Genomic DNA, 25,665 nt, shown 5'->3' with positions numbered 1-25,665 from the left:
AAAAAAAAAAACCCATTTGCAAAAGAGGTCAGTTCTCCCACGCTGCTTGTGCACAGTCAGCACTTGGGTAATTCACAGACCATGTGACTGGCCCATAAGCAGTGTCTCCACCCATTTGCTCCCTGACACTCTTTCTTTTCCAACCCTCCAGCAGGCCAGATAGTGGCCTTGTCTAGAACACTAGGGCAGAGCAGGCCTGTGGGTAGAAAATTGCGTCTTCCTCTGTGCTGTGGATCTCTGACAGCCAGTCTGTGGCCAGGGCCAGACTCTGCTGCCTGTCATTGCAGGTCCTCCCAGATCCTTAAGAGATGGGGACAAGGGGTTACCCCAGAAGTGAGGAGCCCGTAGCCGCCCCCCCCCCCAATCCTTGCTGGATAGGACCACAGAGAACCTCTCTACTCTTTTGACATAAAGAAAGAACCAGTTTTCCTTCTTTTCAGGCATAAGGCTAAACTAGCAGTAAATGGCAGTGGACACTCAATAAACATTTGTTAAGTGAATGAATGAATGAATGAATGAATGTGACTGAGTAAATACCTCTGTTGAAAATAGGATACCTGAGGCTTAGAAAGGAGAAGCGATTCTCCAAGATCTCTCCCTTTAGCAGCAAAGCAGGGACTTAACCAACTTCTCCTGGCTTCCAGCATCAATGGCTTTCTCCCGGCCTCCATGGCCTCCCCAGGTCCCCAAGCTTAGGTTCTAAGAGACAGGCCTTCTAGATAAAGCCTGCCTGCCTGACTGGCTGTGAGATTGAATTTATCCAGCAACTCTAGTATTAACATGAGCCTTAAAGTACATTCTCTGCTTTGTCTCCTTCTCTCCTACTTGTTCCAGGCTCTTCCATGGAGACAGGGCCATGATGGAGGTCTCTTTCCTCTTGCCTTCTACCCAATGCTGGTTTCTCTCAGAAGGCATGATACAGGCAACTCTCCTGGTCATGAGTGCCCGAAACTCAGTATTCTCTTTCAACACCCTTTCTAAAAACCCTGAATTTTCATCTCACTCTTCTGCTGGCAAAACTCAGAACACACTGACCCAAACTCAGAAACTCTGAGCTGAAGAGTCCCTTGACTACTTGGAGACGTGGCTGTATTGATGTCACTTCCCAATTCAGAAACTCCCAGTGGCTGGCCATTGCTTATGATAATACTCGGCAAACCAAAGTAGACCTACCACACAGGGGTACCTTGAAGAACTTCCAACGGTCCACAAGCATGGATCGTTTATGAGCAATTGCTTTCCACATCCTCATCCTTCATGTCATTCTGCTTAAGGTTCAGATTCCCAAGAGCAAACATCTGATTGGCCTAGCTGTCAGTTCACTGTTCACCTATAGGCCAGAGGAATACAGGGCACCTTAACCGATAAATCTACAAGGCTGTATCCAATGTGTGTGTGTGTGTGTTTGGGGAGAGCAGTGGTGATTGCCACAAAGCCAAAGGGGATGCTGTTACCAGAAGGGGACAGGGATATTGTATAAAGAAATCTAAGTCTCACCCCCATCGCCACACATCCAAACCAGTAAAATACCACCTTCTCTTGAAGTCTTTTTTTTTTCTATTGTACATTCATGTGTGTTTGTGTATATGTAATTTTTCCTTGCTTTTTGAAAAGAACTTAATATTATAAAAATTTTCCATGTAATTAGCTGTATCTGAAAATCATAATTTTTAATTTTCATGTAAGATCTTATTATATAAATGAACCATGATGTTTATCCCCATATTGTCGCTGTTGGATATTTAGATCATGTCCACTTTTAACCCTTTTATAGACGATGCTGTGATGAACATTTTTGTGCCTGCATCTTTACCTGCTTTGCTTATTTTTTCCTTTAGAATGTGCTACTATGATCACCGTATCAAACTGCATGAACATTTCAGGAATTTTGATATATTTTGCTAAATGGATTTCCATAAATTTTGGCAATTTATACCAGCACAAGTAGAATCGGAAAAATAGCATTTCACTCCACCCTCATCTGCACTGAGAATTATCACTTGACAAAAATATTTGCCAGCTTGATTGGTGGAAACTACCACCTTCTTGTCAAATAAATGCACATGAAGCCATAGGCAAGCTTCTGGAGAGTAGTTGACACTTAAGGTTTTCATTCCTTCCCCTCCACTTTCTTTGGATCCAGTCCTCTTACTTTTTGCTTTTTGCCTTATCACCCGTGATGCAAGCTCAATTATAATGGCCGATTTTCGGTTCATAATCTCCTCCTCTTCTTTTTTCCTCTGCTTCCTCTGTCTCCAGTGCCATCATTGATTTTTTTAAACAAAATATGTATGTATATTTGAATTAGCAATGTATGTACACAGCTCAAAATTCCAAAGATACAAGAAGGTTGAAGTTTTTCTTGATCCACACACCCAACTCCCATCCACTCCGCTAATCCCAAATTGGAAGTAACTTCCTCCCTTTCTGACCTCCCAAAGACCTTGCGCCATGTCTTCTCTTCTCTTCATGGTTGCTGGATTTGTGAGGGGCAGAGATCATGGCTTAAGACTTATTTGTATTTCTGACAATTCATAGCACACGGATGGGCATAGCAGGTGCTCAGTAAGTTTCTTTGTAATGGATGCAGAGATGGAATGATGGATGGATGAATGGATGGATGGATGGATGGGTAGATAGACGGATAGATAATTATTTTGTTGTTCCTAACAAAATTAGGAATCATCGGTTCAGCCTTTGAATACCTAACAGTCTTGCAGTTATTGATGATCAGGGAGCAATTATCTGGTGATTTTCACAACATAAAAACCCTGTTCATTAAATTGTGCTACATAACCCTGATGCTTGAAAGTAGCAATAGTTCTTTTCAGTAAATGAATTAACTAGTGTTTAATTACCATAACTCACTATCCACTACTATATTTTTTTGCAAGTGGCTGATAGACTGGACACAGGCTTTTCTTTTCTGGAATTTCCATTTTATGGAGTAAAGTAACTCTTTGTAGGCAGGTAGGGGTGCCTTGTGTTCTACGTAAGCTGGAATCTCTTGGGAAATTATGTTTCCTTCCAGTCTGTCAACACCATGCAAGGACAGCAGCCAGCCCTAGTGCTGCTGAGAAGTACCATAAAAGGGAATTTACACTGACTGGACTCTTGCTCCGTGCTGGGCAATGGGAGTGCTTTTTAGATGGCTTATCTCATTTTGTTTTCGTATCTGTCCTGAGAGGTAGGTGCTGTAATCTCCATTTGACAAATAAGGAAGCTGAGATCAGAGAGACCAAGTGATTCTCTTGAAGTCACACGGTGAGGTTCCAGGCAGAGCCGGGATTCCAACTCAGATTCCTCTCACTGGGATCCTGAATGCTTTCCAGTTTTCAGTTCTCTCTCCGGGGTAATTTTTTCAAGAGTAGTTGTAACCTAGTCGTGTTCGTGGGAGGAGGTGAGTTCAGAATCCGCCTACATTGCCATCTTGACGAGGTCTCCTGAATGCTTTCCCATGTTCCAGAATGTGCTGTTTTCACATTTCTTTCTTTCCTTTAGTCTAACCACACTTAGGGTTTTGTCTCCTCCCTACACCTATATTACAGAATAGATTTCCCTACATTCTGGAATAGAATTCCATTCTCCAGGGTTCCTTCTCCTTTGCTGGCATGTGGTCTCCTCCCTCCCCATACACACTACCCTAGATGCATTCATTTCATCCTTCAGCCACACTCAAAACCTGTCTCCTCCGGGGAGCCCTCCCAGATCATTGCAGACCATGGACAATGCCCAAAAAATCAGGGGTATGATTTTACGCAAACCATTTTACCTCTCAGGGGCTCAGTTTGTTCATCTGTAAAATGGAAATAGCAAGACCAGGGAAAACTGGGACAGCCCAATGAAATGATGTGTGTGACATCTCCTTGAAAATGATGCAGCACTGCGCACACACAAAGGATCCTTAAAGCAAGCAGTGCTGTGCTTGCTGACACTAATTTTGCAGCTCCTCATGGGCTGTTCTGCCCTCCGTTCATTTTTGGGTATGTCTGAATTGCAAGGTCTTTGGGGCCAAGGGCCAGCCCTGCACACCTCCACAGGCCTCGTACAGTGCCTGGGATATAGTGGGTGCTCCACAGACGTGGCCTGAGTGAAGGGGTATGGGGGCAGGGGTGGGGCCAGCGGAGTTGTGGGAGGGAGGCCTCTGCCGCCTGGACACCTCCCCAGAAACCTTCCAGCGCCTGGTTCTGAGGCAGCAGGAATCGTCCACTAGCCTGAAGAATTGGGACACTGCCCCCAGGCGCTACAGAAGTACAGGGCACCCGGGCGCGACAGCCCCCTGACCCTCCTCACTCAGGGAGCTCTAGTGACTTCTGAAGCAGTTCACATTGAAAGCTATCTGAGGGAGCATTAAGTCCAGCCCTCTCTTCACAGATGGGGAAACTGAGGCCCAGAGAGTAAAAGAGACTTGCCCATAATCACAGTGAGCGAGGGGCAGAACCACTCTGGAATCCAAGTCTCTAGACTCTCCATTCAGTGCTCTTCCCACTGCTCCAGCTCTTGGCCTGCTTGGTCAGGAAGCATTTAAAGGTTATAAAGGATTGTCTGGTTCTGAGGGAGTCCCTGGTACCCCACATTTCACACAGGACTTCAACCCACTTCCTTCTTGAAACTTTGATGGATTTCTGTCTGTGCTCCTGCCCACCACATGGAACCTGGCCATGTCCAGAGGCCTACAGAGCACAGGGCTATGACTATCTACTACGGTCAGTAGACAATGGATGATACAAGGAAGTCACTGTAAAGGACACATGTGGAGAGAGAATTTCCAGGCTGGGGGCTGCTGTTGTCTGGGGAACACCGTGACCTTTTCAGTGGCTTGGGATTCCAAGGGATCTTTTTATTTTAATGATTAACAGCTGTATTGAGGTAAAATTAATATACAAAAAAACTGCACTGATTTAATGTGTACAATTGGATGAGTTTGGACATATGCATATACTCATGAAAACCAGCACCACAGTCAAGGTAATAAACACATCCATCACCTCCAAAAGTTTCCTCCTGACCCTTGGCTTTTTTGTTTGTTGGTTTGTTTGTGGTAAGAACACTTAATGTAAGATCTACTCCCTTAACACATTTGTTAAGAGCACAATACCATTTTGTTAACTATATATATAGCACATAACTATGTCATACAGCACATCTCTAGAACAAATGCATCTTGCATAACCGAAATTTTATACCCGTTGAACAACAACTCCACATTTCATGGCATCTTAGAGGGCAAAGTTTCACATTGATTTTCATTTTTATCTTCTTATCCTTCCCTAAAACTGCATTACTGTAATTCCCAGGAAGGGAGGCATCAAGAATATGGGGCCTCAGCTCTTGGAAGCTCAAATTCATTTAAAGACTGATTTACCAGGAAATTGGGCCTGCGGCATTCACTCTTTCATTAATTCCTCAGTGATTTCTCTTGTTTGTTTATGCATCCCTCCATTCATTTAAATATTCGATAAAGACGTGCCACCCCCTATTCAATGTCATTGTGCTCCGCCATGGAGGGGCAGATTCCTGCCTTTAGAAGCTCGCAGTCTAGTGGGGAAAATCAACTTCTTGCTGCTCCTTGATTCCTCTCTCTCCTCAAGCCCTCCTTTCCTTCTTCCTTTCTTCTTTGTTCAAGCATCCACCGTACCCTTCTCCAGGCCAAGTCTTGGGCTGCCCATCAGGTGCTCACAGAGGCAGTGGCCCATAAATACCACATGAAAGGGGTTGAAATGGATGGTAAGATGGCTTGGAAGTTTCAAAGGCCTCCAATTTTGAAGTCAGACAGAGCTAGATTTGAAATTGATTAGCGATGTGACCTGAATCAAATCTCTGCAGCTGCCTGAGCCTCAGTTGTTGCATCTTTACAGTGGGTTTGCAAATGCCTTTTACGGAGTTGCTACGAGTGTGGCATGAGATAATGCAGGTGGAGAACTCAGTGTCTTGGCTATCACTCTATATTTAGTAATAATGAAACATATTCAGCATTCAATGAGGCCGTGGAGAATGGGATTAATTTGGCTTGGATCAATGAAGAAAGTCTTCAAAGACAGTGGAGATTTGTCAGCAGAGTGAGTCTGATATTCACTGGCTAAGAAGCAGCTTGTGAGGTTAGAAAATAAAGTTACTGCTTGCCTCTGTTTCTCCAAACACTTCCAGAAACTTCTTTCCATGTTTTGGCCATAACTGGCAAGTCTTATGCTCTAGGATTCACTACAGGCCACTGGCCAGGCTCCTGGGAGGGAGGCAGGGGCTGACTCACCCCAACCCCTGTGCTGGCCTAGGAAGTGCCAGCCTGCATGTGGCAGAGGCTGGCCTGGCTGGGATAGGAGCCAGAAGCAGAGGCCCCTGGCAGTGTGGGGAGAAAGGAGAGGGGCAGAGAGAAGCCCCCAGGGCCCAACTCAGCCTGGTTACTGGATGACAGCTGTCTGGAGAGCAGGCCAGAGTCACTGTTGTCACCACACACTCCTTAATGTTCACAATCACCCAGGCTGGTGGCTGGAACTGCTAGGATCAGAGGAGGAGGAGATGGAATGTGCAAGGCAAGGAAAAGGGGATGAGGGCTGCCTTTGGGGGGAAAAAGCAGCACTTCCCAGATCGCCAAAGTCCCGTTCCTAAAGCTTTTTGCTTCCTGATTCAGACTTTGGGTGGGATTACACAGGGCACAATCTTCTACAAGTGGCATTCAGTGCCACGCTGCGGGGAGAATGTTGACTTCCTTCCAGTTGGATTCCTGTTACGGCTCTGCTTTTAAGAAACTGCAGTATCGTATCTTATGTCGCCACTCTGAGCCTCAGTTTTCTCATCTCTAAAATGGGTAATAAGATCTGCCTTATGGGATCGAAGTAGAAAATGGTCTATAACACGCATACAGCAGAGCCCAGTGAGCTTCCTTTTCTCCTGCCACCTCTCCCTGTTATAACTGGCTCACTCCTGTTTCTCCAGCTCTGCTCGCTCCTCCCGCTCTTCCCTATTTTAGCTACTCCGTTAGTGCTGTCCTCTAACACCTGTCCTCCCTTTCTTCCCCTCCTGTCCTCCTCTGCCTCATCATATTGTCCTCGTCTTCCTTCAAGAGTCATTGTAGTGCTACCTCCTCTGGGAAGCTTTCCCCAACCAGCCCAGGAGGAATTCATTGCTTCCTCTTGAGGATCTCATGATGTTTTTTATGCATCTGTGCTACAAGTGTTTGCCCTGCTTCATATTATACGTCTTTATTTGTTATCTCTGACCCAAGCCTGTGCACTTTTCATTTTTAAAGATTGGCGCCTGAGTTAGCAACTGTTGCCAATCTTTTTCTTTTTCTTTTTACTTCTTCTTCTCCCCAAAGCACCCCAATACATAGTTGTATATTCTAGTTGTGAGAGCCTCTGGTTGTGCTATGTGGGATGCCACCTCAGCATGACCTGATGAGCGGTGCCATGTCCGTGCCCAGGATCCGAACTGGCGAAGCCCTGGGCCGCCGAAGCGGAGCTTGTGAACTTAATCACTCAGCCACGGGGCTGGCCCCGACCTGTGAGCTTCTGGAATGCAGGGCCTTTGTCTGGGTGCTAAGTATCTAGCAGACAGCCTGGTACCCAGGAGATGCTAAGGAATGTGGAAATGCCTCCCGCCATGGTACATTCCACAGCTCTAAGTGTGGCTGCAATAAACCTTTCTCACCCTAGAAGGAACAGAAGGGGAGACAGCGAGGCGCTAGCCTTTGCATAATTGTACAAGGTGCATTGCTTCGTTTATTTCACCCTATCCCCAGCCACTCTCCCAGGAAACATCACAACGATGCATTTACTGATAAAAAACTGGACTTCAGAGAGGGGGTCACAACGATGCATTTACTGATAAAAAACTGGACTTCAGAGAGGGGGTCACTTGTGCAAGGAAATACCCTTAAGAGCTTTTAAAATCCTTTTTCTGAAGCCAGTCTGTCCTCCTTTCACCACACCTCATGTGCCCCTTCAGGAACGAATTATTTGAGTGTGATCATAGCTGAGTTTTAATTTCCTGTCTCTTCTTGTCTAGACCCAAGCTTCTGATTATATTTACAGATATTCAGAAAGAAGCTTTCTCCATCCAAGCGTCAGTCCAGGCAGAGGCTGTCAACCTGGGGTCCATGCTGGAGCCCAGAAATTATGTGGTCCCTGAAATTACGTGGGAGGTGGGAGTGCAAAGTGGTGCAGCCACTATGGAAAACAGTATGGAATTTCCTCAGAAAATTAAGAGTAGATCTACCATATGATCCAGCTATTCCACTGCTGGCTATCTATCCAAAGAAATTGAAAACACAAATGCATAAAGACACATGTAGGGGTCGGCCCTGTGGCCAAGTGGTTAAGTTTGCATTCCGCTTCGGCGGCCCAGGGTTTCGCCGGTTCGGATCCTGGGCGCAGACATGGCACCACTCATCAGGTCATGTTGAGGCGTCGTCCCACATAGCACAGCCAGAAGGACCTACAACTAGAATATACAACTATGTACTGAGGGGGCTTTGGGGAGAAGAAGAAAAAAACCAATTGGCAACAGATGTTAGCGCAGGTGCCAATCTTAAAAAAAAAAAAAAGGATACAGGCACCCCTATGTTCATCACAGCCTTATTCACAATAGCCAAGACTTGGAAGCAACCTAGGTGCCCATCAAGGGACGAATGGATAAAGAAGATGTGGCATATATACACAGTGGAAGATTACTCAGCCATAAGAAATCCAGCCATTTGTGACAACATGGATGGACCTTGAGGGTATTATGCTAAGCAAAATAAGTCAGAGGGAGAAAGGCAAATACCATATGATCTCCCTCATAAGTAGAAGATAAAAACGACAACAAACAAACACATAGCAACAGAGATCAGATTGTTGGTCACAAGAGGGAAAGGGGGGAGGGAGGAGGGTGAAAGGGGTGATTAGGTACATGTGTGGTGATGGATTGTAATTAGTCTTTGGGTGGTGAACATGATGTAATCTACACAGAATTAGAAATATATTACAGTGTACACCTGAAAGTTATACAATGTTATAATCCAATGTTACTGCAATAAAAAAGATAGCCTTTGATAGACACAAAAAAAAGAAAGAAATTACATGGGAAAATAATATGTTTTTACTTTCGCCAACCTCTCATTGAAATTTAGCGTTTGCTTCTGTGACAAACGCGAGTGTGTTAGCGACTCCTGTGAGTTTGTCACTGATAGAAATCGCATGTAGTTTTATATCATATTTCATTTGTTGTTTCATTTGGTGCAGATGTCTTAAAATATAGTTTATGTTCTTCCCTGCTTCAAATTTATGGTCGTTATTACATCTGTTACCAGATCTTTTTAGTTAATGTGTCAATAAAGAAACATATATTATTACATTACAGTTGGCTTTTTAAAAAATATTGTCATAAATGGTTTCTTTTGTAATGCTTTTTGCATCTGATTTTATGCATTTAAAAATATTATTCTAAGATGTGGCCCAGATGCTTCTGCAGACTGACAGAGGGGTCCTGGGCACTGAGTTAAGAACCTCTGTTCTCCAGGCTTGAATAATTTTCAAGATTGATGGAAAGCAGGTTATTGTTAGTGACAACAACCAGAACAATAAAAGCGAGTGTAATGGTCTTTGCTGTGTACTTTGTGCTTGGTGGAGCAGGTCACATAAGTTTGCATTCATTCATTCATGCATGCATTCATTCATTCATTCATCCATCCATCGAATAAAAATCTGGGTGCCTGGACATCTCAGGCACTGCTCAAGGCACTGGACTCCAGTGAGCATGACAGAGGTCCTGCCTTCATGGAGCTTTTGTTATCTCATGTGATCCTCATGGTGACCTGCGAGTTAGGGCTTTTTATCCTTGATTATGCAGGAGGACACTGATGCTCAGAGAAGTTGAATGAGTTTCAAGTTTTCTCAGCTGCTAAGTGGCAGGGGCTGGGTTTGAGCCCAGAGTTCCTCGTGGTAACACAGTGATATTTATTTCTGATATCTCTGCTGATTGTATAAGTCCCTTGATTTCCCCAGGTGCAAAATAATGGAAATAAAATGGATTGTCTCTCTTTCTCTCTTTTTTTCTCTCCATCCTCTCCATACTTACATTTCCACCTTACTAGTATTAGAAATCTGAGCCAGAACGACCCTACGGATCATCCTATCTGTATAAATGAGGCCTGAGGTCCCGAGAGGGTAGAGGGTCACCCAGGGACACACAGCAGAGGGAGGCAAAGCTGGACCCAGATTCCATGCATGGAGCTGCCAGGCCAGTGCCCTTCCTGCTAGAGGACACAGCCCCACTTACTCTCTAACAGTGGGCTCTCCTGGCTCCAGGTGACCCCCCTCTGCCACCCTAGATTACCAGGGTGCCCCACTCTCCCTGGCAGCAAGGAGCACTCCCAGCCGGGCTTTCTGAGCAACTGCTCCGGAGAACCCAGTGCCCTCCCACCTCTGGAGCCCATCTTAATGAGCTTCTCCCCGAGATAAGAGCTGTGAGGAGCTCTCAATAACTCCATGTGGGACTTTCATGAATAAATAATCCTTAAGACTTAGCATTTGTCACTGAACCTTTTTTTGTTTCCTTTTTAATATAATGATGGGATTTGCAAGGGGCAGGAGAAAGGGGAGTGGGCACGGAGGAGAATTCTATCACTGAGCAGTCAGAATAAGTCCAGAGGAAGGATGGCCTCGGAGATCAGACGGACACCACAGTCATTGTGCATGTGGGGTGGCGCTGAGGGGACACGCATTATCCCAACACTCCTGGGGAGGACCCTGGTGTGACAGAACTTCTCCAGGCCCAACTTTCACCCCTACTCCCTAGATTAGATTGGCCCCTCTGCCATATGCTCTCAGTCCCCTGTGTTTTTTTAAGCATCTATCATAGTTTATAACTATAGGTACAGATATAGATATAGATAGATATAGACATAGAGGTGTATACATAGATATAGATACAGATATAGATATAGACATAGTTATAGATATGGATATATAGACATAGATTGAGATATAGACATAGGTATACATACGGATAGAGATATAGACACAGAGATATAGATGTAGATATAGATATAGACATAGGTATAGGTATAGACATGGATATGTACATGTAGATATAGATATAGACATAGGCATAGATATAGAGACAGGGACTTGCTGGGTGACCCTCTTCTATTAACTGGACTCTAAGTTCCGGGAGAACCAAGGCGTCATCCATTTTGCTCTTTTCCATATACCTATCCTCCAGTCCCCATGGTGAGTGCTGGGCAAATATCTGTGAAATGAATAAAGGTATTTCCAAAACACGGCACCCCTTCTTGAGCGCCCAGTTTGAGCCTGGTGACGATGAGGTGTTTTGGGATCTTTTATCACATTACGTCCTAACCACGACCCTGTGTGTTGAGTACTATTGTTCCCATTTCACAGACGGGCAATGGACACTCACAATCATTTTCTCTTTGTCCCCAAGACCACACAGCTGCTGGGCCTCGTTGGTCCCTCATCCTCTTCCCTCCCTGCCTGTGCTCATTCAGTGAACAGCTGCCTCAGGCCCAGCGGGCTGGGGGAAGTGGCAGGGGAAGGATCTCATTGTGCAGGAAGCTTACAAGCTCCTCAAAGGCATAGACACCCGCAGGAAGCTGTGAGCCCACTCAGCACAGCAATATATATTCTTGACCTAAATTAGTGCAAACTGTAATTGCTGGAGGCAGGGGAATGACAAGTGTCAGCTGGAACAGCAGTCCCAGAATCTCTGGGTGGGAAGGGATCTTAAGGAGGAAGACAGACAGGAAAAAATTGGGATTGGAGCCAGACACAACCCCCTGCTCTGTGCTCTGACTTACTGTGTGACACAGGGGAAGCCCCCTCACCCCTGTAAGTGCCAGGTCCTGTGTGTGAGTGTGTGCATTTTTTAAATCAACAAAATGGCAGTAAGAACAGCACCATCCCATAGGGCTATGGCAATCAAAGTTCCCATGTCGGAAGTTCTCAGTGGATATTAGCCATTGTTGTTGTTCCTGTCACCATGATATTGTACAGCTCTCTCCTGGAAGCTTGGCTGTCCTCCACAGCCACCCCAGCTCATGGCCATCCCTCCTCAGTTTGCATTCCTGCGGTGGCCAGCGGCAGCAGGACCCTGGGAGAGAACGGGCCATTGCTCAATAGCTGTGACTTTAGAAAAGCCCAAATCTGCCTCCCTGTGGCTTGTGCCAGCTCCCCCGCCCAGAAACCTTTTTCTAACTCATCTTTATAAAGCAGTTGCCATGTGCCAGCCACTGGCCTAACACTCTACCTACATTACCTTCAGCTGGTCTCAAAACAGCCTAATCCTCAAAATGGTACCTCAGTTTCTTCTTCTATAAAATGGGAATGATCATAGCATTTACATCATTGTGTTTTTATGAGGATTAAGTAGGTTGACACATGCAGTGCTTGAAACATTCTGTGGCATATCCTGAATGCTCTGTAAGTATTAACCATTGTTGTTGTTGTTGTTATTGTTATTGCCATAATCATTTTTATAAAATACTACTTTATGTTATTAGTCTAAATAAAAGCAGGATCTGCTTTTAGAACTCACTGGTGGTGCCTGCAGCTCTCAAGGGAAAATTCAGAATTGCCAAGGCCTGGTGCACAGGCTTGGTCTAACCTGGCTCCCAACAGCCTCTGCTGCTGCATCTTTTGCCACCTCCACCTCCTTCTCAACACGCCAGCTTTCTCGCATTGCTTGAAGTCCCCCCGATTGGAGTATAGCTTCTCCTACCTCCAGGCCTTAACATATTCTGTTCCCTCTGCCAGAGTACACTTATCTCACACCACTCTCTTGCATTTGGCTAATTCCTGCTCATCCTTTATGCCTCAGATTCAATATTGCCTCCTCCCAAAAGCCTTGTCTGACCCCTTACTTCCAAAGTTTGGGTTGGGGGCCTCTTCTTTATGGTCTTATAGCCCCAGTTATGTTGCTAGGTTAATTTTTATTGTTGTTTTTTTCTCTCTCCCTAGCACATGCTATGTCACATGTATTCCTATGTCCCTCAGGAAGCAGCCCAGGGCCCCGAACAAACTAGCCATCAATGGAGAAACTTAAATGAGTCAGTGGACAATAGGGGTCCCAGCTCCTCCTTCCCTTCTCCTGCAGTGAGCTCCGTACATTCTGAGTTTACAGTTCTTGCAAATTCAAGGGACACTCAGATGGTACTAATTACTATCAGTTGTTGGGCACTTTCTATGTGCAGGACATTTTACATCTGTTATCTACTTTATTTCTCAGGCAAACTCTCCAGCTAAATATTAATAGCCCCATTTTTCAGATGAGAAAGTCGAGGCTCAGAGTTTAAGGGAACTTGCCCAAGGTCTCACCGTGAGTGAAGCCAGGAGACAAACCTCCCTTGTATCCACTCTCCTACACTGCTGCTCATGCTCTGGGGGCCGAGAAGGCTCGCTAAACCCCATGGCGGGTGGGGCGGGTGGGCAGCTAGATTGCTGTCAAGTGGCTGTCCTAGGTTCCTCTCTTCCCGGGAGCTCAGGAGACGAGGCTGCCTGTTGTTATCAGAAAATGATTAGTCTCCACCCGTAGGGGGCTTGTCACTGTCTGGGCCCTGAGTCATCCATTCACACCTCTCACTGAGTGACACAGACCTTTCCTGGTATTTATTAACAGCGGGCCCGTGTCAACATCTGTTCCCAGCCGCCCTGCCTAATGCTCACTGTGCATGGGGCTCAGCGGACTTGGCCGATGGGCCCCTGGTGATGCGTTTACACTTGAGCAATCAGGTAGTGAGGGGATGGCAGCCTCACCCAGCCGGGTAGGGTCTGGCTGATGCAGTTTTGAAACCAGTATTATTGGATTTAGGATGTCAGTGCCAAAGAGACGCTTTGAAACATCTTGGACTGTGTCTGGAGTTAAAAGGTGAAGAAACAGAGGCATAGAGAGGCCAAAAGAGAGCCGTAATGATAATCAGCTCAGTACCTGGCATGCAGTAGGTGCTCAGATATTTGTTGAATGAATGAATGAATGCCGAATAGATTTGCATTGGGTTTTAGAGTTTGGAAAACATGTTTCTATGTGTCATGTCATTGCATTCTCTCAATAATCCTACATGGTTGGGAGCCAGACAGATGCTGTTCCCATTTTACAGATGAAAAGATCGAGGTTTGGGAGAAACTACATGTAGGAGAAGTATGGGTTCTTGAGTTGGGCATACCTGAGTTCAAATCCTACCACCCACACTGACCTGCAGGTTTTCCCTTGTAAAATGGGAGATAGCCATCCAGCCTGATGTGTCCTTTGGTAAATACAGTTTTATTGAAACACAGCCATGGTTATTCATTTGCATGTTGCATATTGTCTATGGCTGCTTGTGCCCTACAACAGCAGAGTTGAGTAGTTGGCCAGGGACTAGGGCTTGCAAAGCCTAAGATATTTACCATGGATTCCTGTATAGAGAAGTTTGCCGACCCCTGTTCTGTAGGGTGGTTGAGAGAATGTATGTGAAATGCCCTCTGCACAATGCCTGGCAGGTTGGCTTTTTCTCCTCTCAGGTGAAGGTGCAGATCATGTGAAAGTGGCTTCAATGTGGTCTTTTTTCTAAGACTTTGAAGGCCTTGTAAATATCACACTGTAACATGCAGAGTCTGGAGCTGGAAGAGCTGATGTGGGGTTAAGAGCACTGGAGTAAGAGCCAAGGACCAGGGTGTTCCAGTCCTGGCTCTGCCCTACTGTGTGAGCTTGAGGACTTCCCTCCGAGCCATAAGTAGTGGATTGAGTAGGGTCCCCCACAAGTTCACATCCATGCAGAACCTCAGAATGTGACTTTATTTACAAATAAAGTCTTCGCAGGTATAAGCAAGATAAAGTCATAATGATTAGGGTGGGTCCTAAATCCAATGGGTGATATCCTTATAACACGAGGAAATGACAGACACAAGGAGGAAGGCTATGTGATGATAAAGGCAGAGATTGGAGTGATGCAGCCATAAGTCAAGGAATGCCAAGGGTTGCCAAGAGCCATGGGGAGCTATGAAGAGGCAAGGAAGGATTCTCCCCTTAGAACCTAGAGAGGGAGAAGGGCCCTGCTGACAGGTTGGTTTTGGACTTCCACTCTCCAGAATGCTGACAGAGTAGACTTCTGCTGTTTTGAGTCACCTAGTTTGTGTACTTGTTATGACAGCTCTAGGAAACAAATACACTGTTTCCCCCTTTGGTTCCAATGTGGATTGAGGCTGCTGTGGCAGGTGCACAGCCTAGGAGACAGCGCTGGCTGGTTGACAAAGGCTGTGCAGGCTCTGCCCTTCCAGTTCTTCCTCCCCTAAGACACAGAGGCACTGGCTACAGACTTCTACCCACTTTACTGTAATGAGAGCTCTGACTTGCCCAAGGGCATAGAGCAAACTGGGCAAGCTTAACTGTGGCGTGGAGGAGACTCAGGACCTGACATCACTTGGACTCACATGCACATCTTGGCCTTGGTGTTTCGTACCCATGGGAAGTAGGACAAGTGACATATCTTCCCCAAGACCCAGTTTCTCCAGCTGCACAATGGGAGTGAAAAGGTGTACGTCTTGTGGTGGAACTCAAAGGAGAGAGCTCAGCAAAGGAACCCAGCACGGATCTTGGCACGTAGCAGGTGCTCAGGAAATCACAGGTGATGAAGAGGATGTTGGTGATGATGGGGATTTCTGGCAAAGCTGGCACCCTCACCCAGATCTCCTGATTGCCCTGTGCAGCACCTGTCACTCCAGCCCACCTCCACCCGCAGTGCTATTCCCTTGTCCATTTGCCCCCTGCTCCTGGGGCAGCTCTAAGCTCCAAAAGACCCCAGACTCTGGACTCAGCACCTGAGATGAAGAATTGAGTCCTGAGTTAAGAAAGTGTCAGCGTCTGCCTTGAGCTCCTTCTCTCACTTGCGCCCACATTCTTCATATTCCCAACGTGACACCATCACTCTCTAAACTCAGTAACAGCCCCGGTGTCAGGTCTTTGTGTTTTAAATAATCAGTTCCCCTCATGGAACTGATGTTTATGCAGGATACATCCTTTTAAAAGCTAACAGCTGCCTTATTTGTCTAGCTTGAGCTGTCTCTAGGTTCCTTGGGAAGGTGACAGTTTTTGCTTGTTTTGCTCTTCTCTTTCTTTGTTTCTCTCTGTTGTTCTGTCTCTGCTCTCCATGTCTCCCTGTGTGTTCCTTTCCACCCATGCAGTGTCTTTCTCTTCACTCTCATTGCTGTCTTTCGGAGTCTGTCTCCTTCCCTTTCCCTCCCCTCTCCGCCTTCTCTCCTCCTCTCCCTCTCTTCTTCTCCTTCATACACTGAATATTTGTCGTGTGCACCTTGGTGTTTTCTCCTTGTTGAATCTCTGTGTTTCTCACTCCTCTTTTTACCTCTCTGTCCTTCTCCTAATCTAGCTCTTCATTTTTATCTCTCTTTGCACACATTTTGTCTGTCTCCCTCTTATTCTCTCTATATGACACTCTTCTGGGTCTCTCTCTTTCTGTGTCTCTCTCTGTCTTTCTAACTTTCTGTCTATCCATTCATATCTGTCTATCTGTTTGTCTCTCTCTCTCTCTCTCTCTCTCTATCAGCTCCCTATCATCTGTCTAGGTATCTATCCTTCCATCCATCCATCCATTTTCTTCTGGATGACTGTGTTTCTGCCTCTCAGTTTCTCTTCTTTCTTTCTAGTAGTTTCTCTACATGTTTATCTCTCTTCTTATTCTCACGCTTTCTCAGATTGTCTCTCCCTCTGTCTTTATCTCTTCCTCTCACTGCCCACTTCTTCTTCTCCCTCTAAAGATATTAATATTTTAATACCCTTAAGGTCCTCCCAGGATCTTAAACCCTTTCCATGATTCAAAAGTGGCAAGTCTCAGGAACTGTTCATTCTCTTCCTCTATCTACCTGTCACTCTGACCTCACTCTACACAAGTTAGGAAGTGAAGGATAGTCTGGCAGCTTTCCTTGCATCGTCTCCTTTGTTCTGAGCATGAGGATTTGGAATGGAAACACATGGTTGGGGGTGGGCAAGGGAGTGTCCTGTTGGAGAGACTCTTGGTAAAACTACTTTTTGGTGGATGCTGCATCCATGCCTTCTGGTGTTTGCTTCATTTGCAAAACATTTACTTAGCTCAAGTTTTTTCCAGGCCTTGTGCTGGGGGCTAAAGAGGGATGAATAAATCTTGAGCCCCTTACTCAAAAAGTTTACCGTCTCTCTGGGAAACCACAGAGCTGATAGTTTAGATCAATAAGATAATAGATTTAAACAATTCACTCAGAGGGAGAAGGAATTAATTCTGGTTGGGGGAAGTAAGTAAAGTTTCACAGAGGAGGTCACAGTAAGCTCTGTGGAGGTGAGGACTTTGTCCAGTGTCACTGTTGCATCCCCAGTACCTAGAATACTGCCAGGTACATTGTAAGGTCTCAATAAGCAGTGCACTGAATGAATGAATGAATTTGAACAGTTTTGAAGGGTTTTTAGGATTTTCTCAGGCAGAAAAGTTAGAGATGTGCATCCCACACAGAAGCAAGAGCAATGATTAAGGATTTGGAGAAGTGAAGGTATATACTGCACCCAGATCCCCTCTTCAGGGCTGACCCACTCATCCCCCAGACAGTGGCTGGTGGGTCACAGCTGCATCCCTCACAGGCATGACCTGTAGTCACAGGGAGCTGCCTCACCCAAGGATACTCCCTTCCAAGTGACAGCCCTTGGCCAATGACTGGCTGATGTGGTGATGCAGAAGCCTGGATCCCTTGCCTCCATTCAGGACGTCCCTAAACGGCCATCCCAGCTCCAGAGCTCCCCTCAGGACCGATGAGGTTTCAGATCCACATGGGATCGACTGCATTACAGGTCAGCCTCTCCTTTTGCCCAGTCCTGCCTTGCTCACTTCCTACAAGTGTATCCTAAGAGGGCTCTTCAATAACCCCTCTGTCTGCAACTTTCCACTTCAGAGGCTGTTTTCAGGGAGCCTGATCTAAGATTGTGTATTTAGGGAGTGAGAAGAGACCTGTGGCTAGCAGATAGAGAATATGAAACAGGGTAAAAGTAGCTGGACAGGTCGGAAGGAACCAGATTATGAAGAGCCTTGAATGCCAAGAAAACTAATTTAGATTTTCTTGTATAAGTAATGGAGAGCTGTTGATCAATGGGGTATCTAATTAGAGCTGGGATTTACCAAGTTCACTGGTAGTCGATGTGAAAGACGGGACGGAAGGGGATAAGACTGGAGACAGGGAATAAGCTAGGAGACCCAAATCTGGAGTTCCAGGTCTGGGAGGGAAAGATTAGGAGAAGAGATGAAGGAGGGTCCAGAGATGTCACCAGTAGTGCTTATTGGCCTCTTCTTGCTACATGTGCATACGCATGTGCCTCCCTTCTTTCACAGTTCTGGATTCCATGAGTTAGATATCATGAAAGAATATGGTCCCTCTTCTCACTGCCTGTGGTGCCCTTTTAATATCTCCTGCAACCGTGGGCATCACAGATACTCTAATGCTAGGATTCCTTATTGGGGGCCCTTTCTCCAAAAAACAGCATCCAGAAACTTCCGTGTGTATCTCTCATCTTATAAAATTTTGGCACATCAATAGATTGTGGCATCTTGTCCGGTCTCATCTCTTGGGACCCTCATTTGGGAGGAATTGTGCATTTACCTAGAATCCCATGATCTTTTTAACAGCTATTGCTACCAGTCTTGATGGTGTGTCTTGTATGCAATGGTCTGCAAAATGAAGTTCTAGGGAGCTAGGCTCAGACAGTCCTGTTTGATGTCTGGCTCTGCTGTTTATAGGCTGTATGATTTAGAGTAAGTCTCACACTTTTCATAGTTTCAATTTATATCCATAAAGTTGGAGTCACAGGAATGTGCCCATTTTGCAGATTTGCTATGGGGAACTCTGGAATCTGTGGAAATGTGTATGATGCAAGTTAAGAGTTGTGTAGTGGGAAGAGCCTTCTCTTTGGACTCAGGTGGAGCTTGGCACAAACTTCCGTTCTGCCACTTTACAATCTGGGTGGCCGACAGCAAGACACTTCACCCTTTTGAGCCACAGTTTACATTTTGGTAAAATGGAAATCTCATACCTACCTTCTAAAACTATGAGGATTAAAGAAATAGAGGGTACAAAGTTCCAAGTACATTCTTCTTCTTCATAACTAGACAAATACTATGTCATATGACGATATGCCTATTGGGTTTTTTCTTTTTGTTTTTCTTTGCTTCTTATTTTCTCTTTAAATATGTATTTATATTATTTTATTGATTGCAAATGTAATAAATGATGGTCTCAAATGTAATGTATTCACATTAAAATTTTTTTAACCTAATGGTGCAGATGTCTCTGGGGTTTAATCATCCCCTTTTTCTCCAAGGGAAGAAGCGATGCTGTCTACTTATTTTGAAACCATCAATGACCTGCTGTCCTCCTTTGGGCCGGTTCGTGACTGCTCTCGGAACAACGGTGGCTGCACTCGAAACTTCAAGTGCGTGTCTGACCGCCAGGTGGACTCCTCAGGATGTGTGGTAAGTGCCCATTGACTCTGCAGCATGGCACTGGACCAAGGGCCAAGGCTACTTGCTGGAGGCCCCTCCCTGTGAGGGGGAGATGGTCAAGGAGGACTACACTACTGATAGCTCTTACTGCTGTGGCCTTCGGCACAACCAGGCTGCCTTGGTTTCCTCATCTGTTAAGTGGAATAATTAAACCTACCTCATGGAATTGTTGGAAGAATGAAACGAGATATTAGAACTTTAGTACCCGACTACAGTGGGTTCTCGAGAGCTCCTGGCCTCAGGGTGCTTGCAATCCATTTGGGAGTGCGGTAGGGCATGTCTTATCTCTGTGCACACAATGGGGGGCATGTCAATGAAGTGTCCAGAAGAGAAAGTTCCAGCCGAAACCTCAAGTTTGTAGAGGCTTCCTGGAGAAGTTGGTGTTGGAACTGGCTTCCACAGATGGGTCAACTCACATTAGGAAAAGAGAAGGGATGTCCAAGGCAAAGGCATGGAGGGAAAGGTGGTCTTATTTACAAGGAGCTTTAGCACCTAATGTGGGATATGGACATAGAAGGAGATACATGAGGATCTTTGTTGCCTGTAGAAGAGGGTCGCAATCTGAGTGAGGTGTTTGATAGGAATGGACCTAGGGTGCTTGTTTAAAATGCAGGTTCCGGGGTTCCACACCAGAAATTTTGATTCTACAGAGGGGCTTAGGTCCCAGCAACCTGAGTTTGTAACAATTTAACGAGTGTGTATATATGGGGGGAGTGGGGAAGGCATCTTGGATACTTGGGGAACATTGCCCTAAAGGCTAAACTCCTCAGTATGGCACTAAGTGCCCTCCTTGAGTTGGCTCCTTTCTAACTTCTCCATCACTTTACTTCATTCTACACTAGAGCTGAACAGATAGATGTAGTTCCCTGAACATCCTTGCCTGTTTAATGCCTTAGATAGTTTGCTTGTGCCGTTTTGTTGCCTAGAGTGAATTGTTCCTCCAGCCCATGTAGCGAACAAGTGGACCTCTTTCCAGATTCATTTTGTTTATGAAGCCCTTCCTCTCCCACCCCGCCTTGAAGAAATGAGTGCTTTATAAGGATCCTTACTCTTTTCTGTACCTACCTCTGTTGTATCACCTGTGATAATTTATCACACAGCCTGGCTTTTTTCAAGCTTACTTCACCCAATAAGCTGAGAGAGAACCCATGGAATCTGTTGATTTAGCTTACTATCCCCACAGTACCCATCTCAGTAAATAAGGAAGAAAGAAAGAAAGAAGGGCTGGAAGGGAGAGATGGGGCCAGGGATGGAAATCCTTACTCTGGACTAGGCTCTCTGGAAGAGACCAAGAGAATTAGAATACAGTTGGCTCTTGATGCACCTACACAACAGGTGGGGAAATAGACAATGGCCAGAAGACTAATACAAAGAAGAAGCTTCTAGAGAATGAGATGATGCAATGAAACTGTATTTTAGACTCAAAGATCAACAGATCTTCAGAGGTGGATGGGCAATTGGAGATTTTATTGGTTAGAATTCTTAGGATTATAAGTGACGGAAGCTCAGTTCAAACTAGTTAGGCCAAAAGAGAAAATACATTGGCTCAAATGGAAGTCTAGGCACAACAGGATTGAGGGGCTCAGATAATGTCATTGGGATCCCTGTCTTTCTCTTAGCTCTGCACTCCTCAGTACCATGCCATTCTCGGGCCAGCTACATCTTCTGCACTCAGTGAGTCCTGCAGGACAAGAACATCTCTCTCCTAGTCCCTCCAACTAAAGTCAGAGGATTCCATTTCATTGCGCCAACTTGGTTCTCATGCTCATCCATGTCCCAATCACTGTGGTCGGGGGAGGGACTGGGCTCGTCCCAGAACCAGTCATACCAGGGACTTGGGCCAAGTGACAGCTGCACCGAAAATATGTGGTAGTGAATTGGGGGAGGCGTAGAGTCTTAGGTTGGGTTGTGGATGCTAGGTCAGTGTGCATCAGCTGCTGTCTACTTCAGAGCATTACAACCCAACCTTTCATTTTGCCTATTGGAAAAGTGAGGCCCAGTGAGGGAGAGGATGCTTTGCTCCAGTCTTAGAGCTGTCAGTGGACAAACAACTCAAGAGGAGGTCTCAAATTATCCGTGTTGTCTCCAAAACATGAGGCTGACATTTCTGAAAAGATTAAGCTATCTACCTCTTCCTCTTTTCCCCATCAGTTCTCTTTCCTGAACTAATTAAGCTCCTTCTCCTTGAGGATTGATGTCCCAGAAGAATGAAGCCTCAGAATGCAGAGATGTGTGAGTGTGTGTCTCTTTCCTTCTTGTTAATGTAAACTGGAAAAACAAAAAGAGAGAAAGAACATTCGTTCCCTGGAGGTTAAGAGAAAATTCAACAGTGTGATGAGGTTGTCAGACACCTTTCTCTCTAGATTAAAGATCTCATGTTAAAGCTTCAACTTCAGGGCTCGATGGATGTAAGGCAAACTGTTCTCTGTTCTTTCAGAATAGACAGGGAAATACTCACTTTTACGCTGGAATTTAAAATCCCTCTCACGTCTCTATAGACCCTCTGTCATGCCTGCAAAGAGAAACTTTTTCTTACAGCCCTTCATCTAAAAAGCTCCATATGGCAAAAAATAATAGTACCTTATATTTTTAGAACATTTTGGAGTTCTCAAAGTATACCTAAGTCCAATACTTCATCCTCACAGTAATCCTGGGCGGTAGGCTCCCTTCCTACGTGGAAACAAGGCTTAGGAAGCAGAGTGACTTTCCACGGTTCCACCACCAGGTGGCAGAATGGAGGCCTAAGACCATGTCTTCAATATTATTCTTGTGCCAGGGCCGCTTTGGGTTTCTGGAGCTGAAAGGATATGGCAGCAAAGAACCTTGGCAAGAAGGCTGGTCTGAGAAAATTTGGCTTAAGCCCTGACTTGGTCATTGGCGACCTTCAGGATCTATGTTGACCTCATTAGCCTCAGTTCCTTGATCTTTCAAAAGGGAGCAACAGCTCTTGAATTCAGGTTTGCTGAAAACTCAAAGAATGTAACTGGCAATGAATTTGGGATTTACAAAGTGCCATTTATGTGTAGGATGATGAGACCACAACTACTGATGTTTTTATATACCAAATATGATATTTCGGGCCACACAAATTCAGGGGCACAGCATATCTAATTTTCTATAATGTTTCTGTAACTGAATTTCATTTCTGTTCTACTCCATCCATTGGTAGTGGAAACTTCATTCTAGTCAGTTTAGGTTTTCTGCCTCCCACCTCTGACATCTAAGTTCAAGGGGGCTGATGGACTCCTAAGGCATGGGGGTAAAGGGATGTTTGGTGTTGAACCATCACCTCTTAATTCTGGTAACTGCTTTCTCATCCAGCCCTTGTTCATCACTCTCTTTCCTATCTGGTATATACCAGGACCTCTCTCTTCCCACCTGATTTACAAGTGTGTTGTCTATCTTGGCATCTGTCTTGCACCATTTATCCTTACCACAGGGTCATTTGAGGCCAGCTGGTTCTATCCATTGGGTAGCTTTCCCACCCCACTCAGGGCATGAGGAATGTCCAACAGCTCTTTTATACCACCCTGAGGCCATGAGGATCTGAGGGGGGCTGGCTCACACCCTCTTGATCTAGACATATCATGAATGCTTTTGCTTCCTTGCCAAGAAGGAGCACTTGGCCATGCTTGCCGTCCACCAGACGCTATCTGGAAAGTGAAGCAGAGACCCTCTTTGCCTTCAGATCCCTCAAGCCCACCGGATCTTCTGTAGCCCCTCATCCTTTTCAACCACACCATGCAATTAACCTGGTGGGAAAAGAGCACAGGATCTCTTTTGAGGACTTTCCTTAGCATTGGCAAGGCCATCTTGTTACATTTCCAACATCCCTCTTTTCCGGAGCTCAAATGATCTTTACTTCCTTGTGGGTTGGAGGGAGGTTAATTTTCTAACAGATCACAGATTCTTCCACTGTTTATTATTATTATTATTATTATTATCATTAGTATTATTTTTACCTTCTATCCAGACCTCAACTTCTGAAACCCAAAGTAAAATTTTGACTTCATTTTGCTTGGTTTTCTGGTTCTGCTCTGGTAATCTTCTCCTGGGATAATATAGTCCTCAGGAATGTGGTTGCCTATAGTGGGGACAGTATAGGGTGTGTCGTAGGCAGAATAGTGCCTCACCCCCACCCAAGGATGACAACAGGAGAATTAAATTCACATATGGAATTAAGGTTGCTAATAAACTGACTTTTAAAGAGAGTGATTATCCTGAATTATCTGAGTCAGCCCAATGAAATCAGAGTCCTTAAGGCTGCAAGAGGGAGGAAGCAGAGGAATTCAGAGTGAGGCAGCAGTGCCAGCTTTGAAGATGGAGGAAGGGGGTGTCAAGCTAAGGAAAATCTCTAGAAGTTGGAAAGGGCAGGGGAATGGATTCACCCATGGAGCCTGCAAAAAAGAAGGCAGCCCTGCGGGCACCTTGAATTAAGCCCAGTGGGACCTTTGTTGGACTTCTAACCCGTAGAATTATAAGACAATAAATTCATGTTGTCTTAACCCACCAAGGTCGTGGTCATTTGTTACAACGGAATGGAAAACTAATACAAGGTGAACAATAATATGGAGAGGGCGGGTGATCCAGGAGATGCTGTGGCAAGAATTATCCTGTAATTTTGATTTTTAATTATTTCCAAGGAAACCCTCACCTCATGACCAGGGCTGGAGGAAGTAACAATGAACGAAGCATCAGAAGAGAGAAGGAGCCTCAGGTTCCCCTTCACTGTGCTGGAGAGTAAAATAATTGTTATCTATTAGAAATGGTATAAATCTGGTGAACATAATTATGTCAGCAAGGCACAGTTTGAAAAGTAAGCTATGGCTCCATTTATTCTGTGTGGCAGCATAAACATTGCAACATTTTAATCAAGATAGAGGACAAAACCAAAGAAATCTGTAGGCACTTAATCATGATATTGTATGGAGGACACTTCCGCCATCTCTGAGTCACTGCTGCCCCCTGAAGCATTTCCCTCCTGCTGGTCCTTTGTGTCATCCTGGGTTTCCCAGCACGGGAAGGGGTCCTTTGATGGACTCAACCCTAGACAATCTATGATCAAAATCCTTCCTCTCAGTCCCTTTTGAAATGTCAATTCACCTTTATTTTTGAAATGACCTAATATTGCATAACAAACTGCCCACAACTCAGGAGCTTGGAACAACTGTTTTGTTTTGCTCCTAATTTTGCGGGTCAGGAATATGGGAAGGGCTCACTGGGTGATTTGTCTCTGATCCATGAGAGGTGAGGTTTCTGGTCCTGGAAGATTCACTTTCAATAGGACCCCTTCACTTACCTATCTGGTGCTGGGGTTGGAATAGCTGGCAGTTGATCCTGGCTATGTTGGACCTCAGCTGGGACTGTCAACTAGGGCATTTGACCATGGCCTCTCCATTTAGCTTGGGCTTTTCAGACCATGAAGGCTGGATTTACAAAGGGAACATCCCAAGATCAAACATTCCAAGAGCATAGGCAAGAAGCCACAGGCTCCTTAGCATCTAGGCTCAGAAGTCCCAAACATCATTTCTATCACATTCTGTGTGTCAAGCAGGTCATTAAGGTCAGTGCAGATTCAAGGGGAGGGAACTTCACCTGTCACTGAGAGGAGCAGCAAAGAATGTGTGGCCACTTTACCCATTTACCTACAACCTGAACTTGCAGACCAAGGCTAGCAGGGCAGGAAGGGACCCTGGAAATCTTCTAACCAGGCCAGCACCTCTCCCATTATACAGACAGAAAAATAAAGGCCTAGAAATGTGCAGGAATCGCTCAAGTTCATGTAGGGAAGCAGTGATAGAATCAAGATTTGATTCCCAACTCCTTCCTCCCAGTTGCATCTTCCTGCAATAATGACCTTGTGGCATCAGCTCTGCCACTGTGGCAGTCCAAATACGTATTTAGCATCACTCCTGTAGCCAGCACTGTGAGTGGAACAGGAGATCTGAAACAAGAACCCCACTTTGTTTTTATAGGCTAGTTCAGAAGACAAGTTGGGCGTCAGGGGGGCTGCAGTGTGACCTTAAACAAGTCACTTTGTATCTTTACACGAGAATATCTAACAGGGCTGATGTGAGTACTGGAGAGAAGGGAGGTGGTGCTTGGAGAGACCTGACACTCACAAATCACCTACTGTGTGCTGGTGCATGGCAGTTAATGCT

At 45.4% G+C, this 25,665-nt stretch overlaps 1 protein-coding gene across 7 annotated transcripts in view; it reads left to right on the top strand.

Moving 5' to 3' along the window:
* ASTN2 (astrotactin 2) overlaps nt 1-25,665 on the top strand; it is an 828,204-nt gene that overhangs the window by 460,665 nt on the left and 341,874 nt on the right. For all 7 annotated transcript variants that reach the window (XM_023628756.2, XM_023628754.2, XM_070251110.1 and 4 more), the window contains one exon: nt 19,324-19,474. In XM_023628756.2, coding sequence (XP_023484524.1) covers nt 19,324-19,474 — 151 coding nt within the window. The remainder of the gene's footprint in view (nt 1-19,323; nt 19,475-25,665) is intronic.

Source organism: Equus caballus, chromosome 25 (assembly GCF_041296265.1).
Source record: "Equus caballus isolate H_3958 breed thoroughbred chromosome 25, TB-T2T, whole genome shotgun sequence".
NCBI lineage: Eukaryota > Metazoa > Chordata > Mammalia > Perissodactyla > Equidae > Equus > Equus caballus.
The sequence above is the reverse complement of the archived record's forward strand: the minus strand, read 5'-3'. Positions and strand labels throughout refer to the sequence as shown.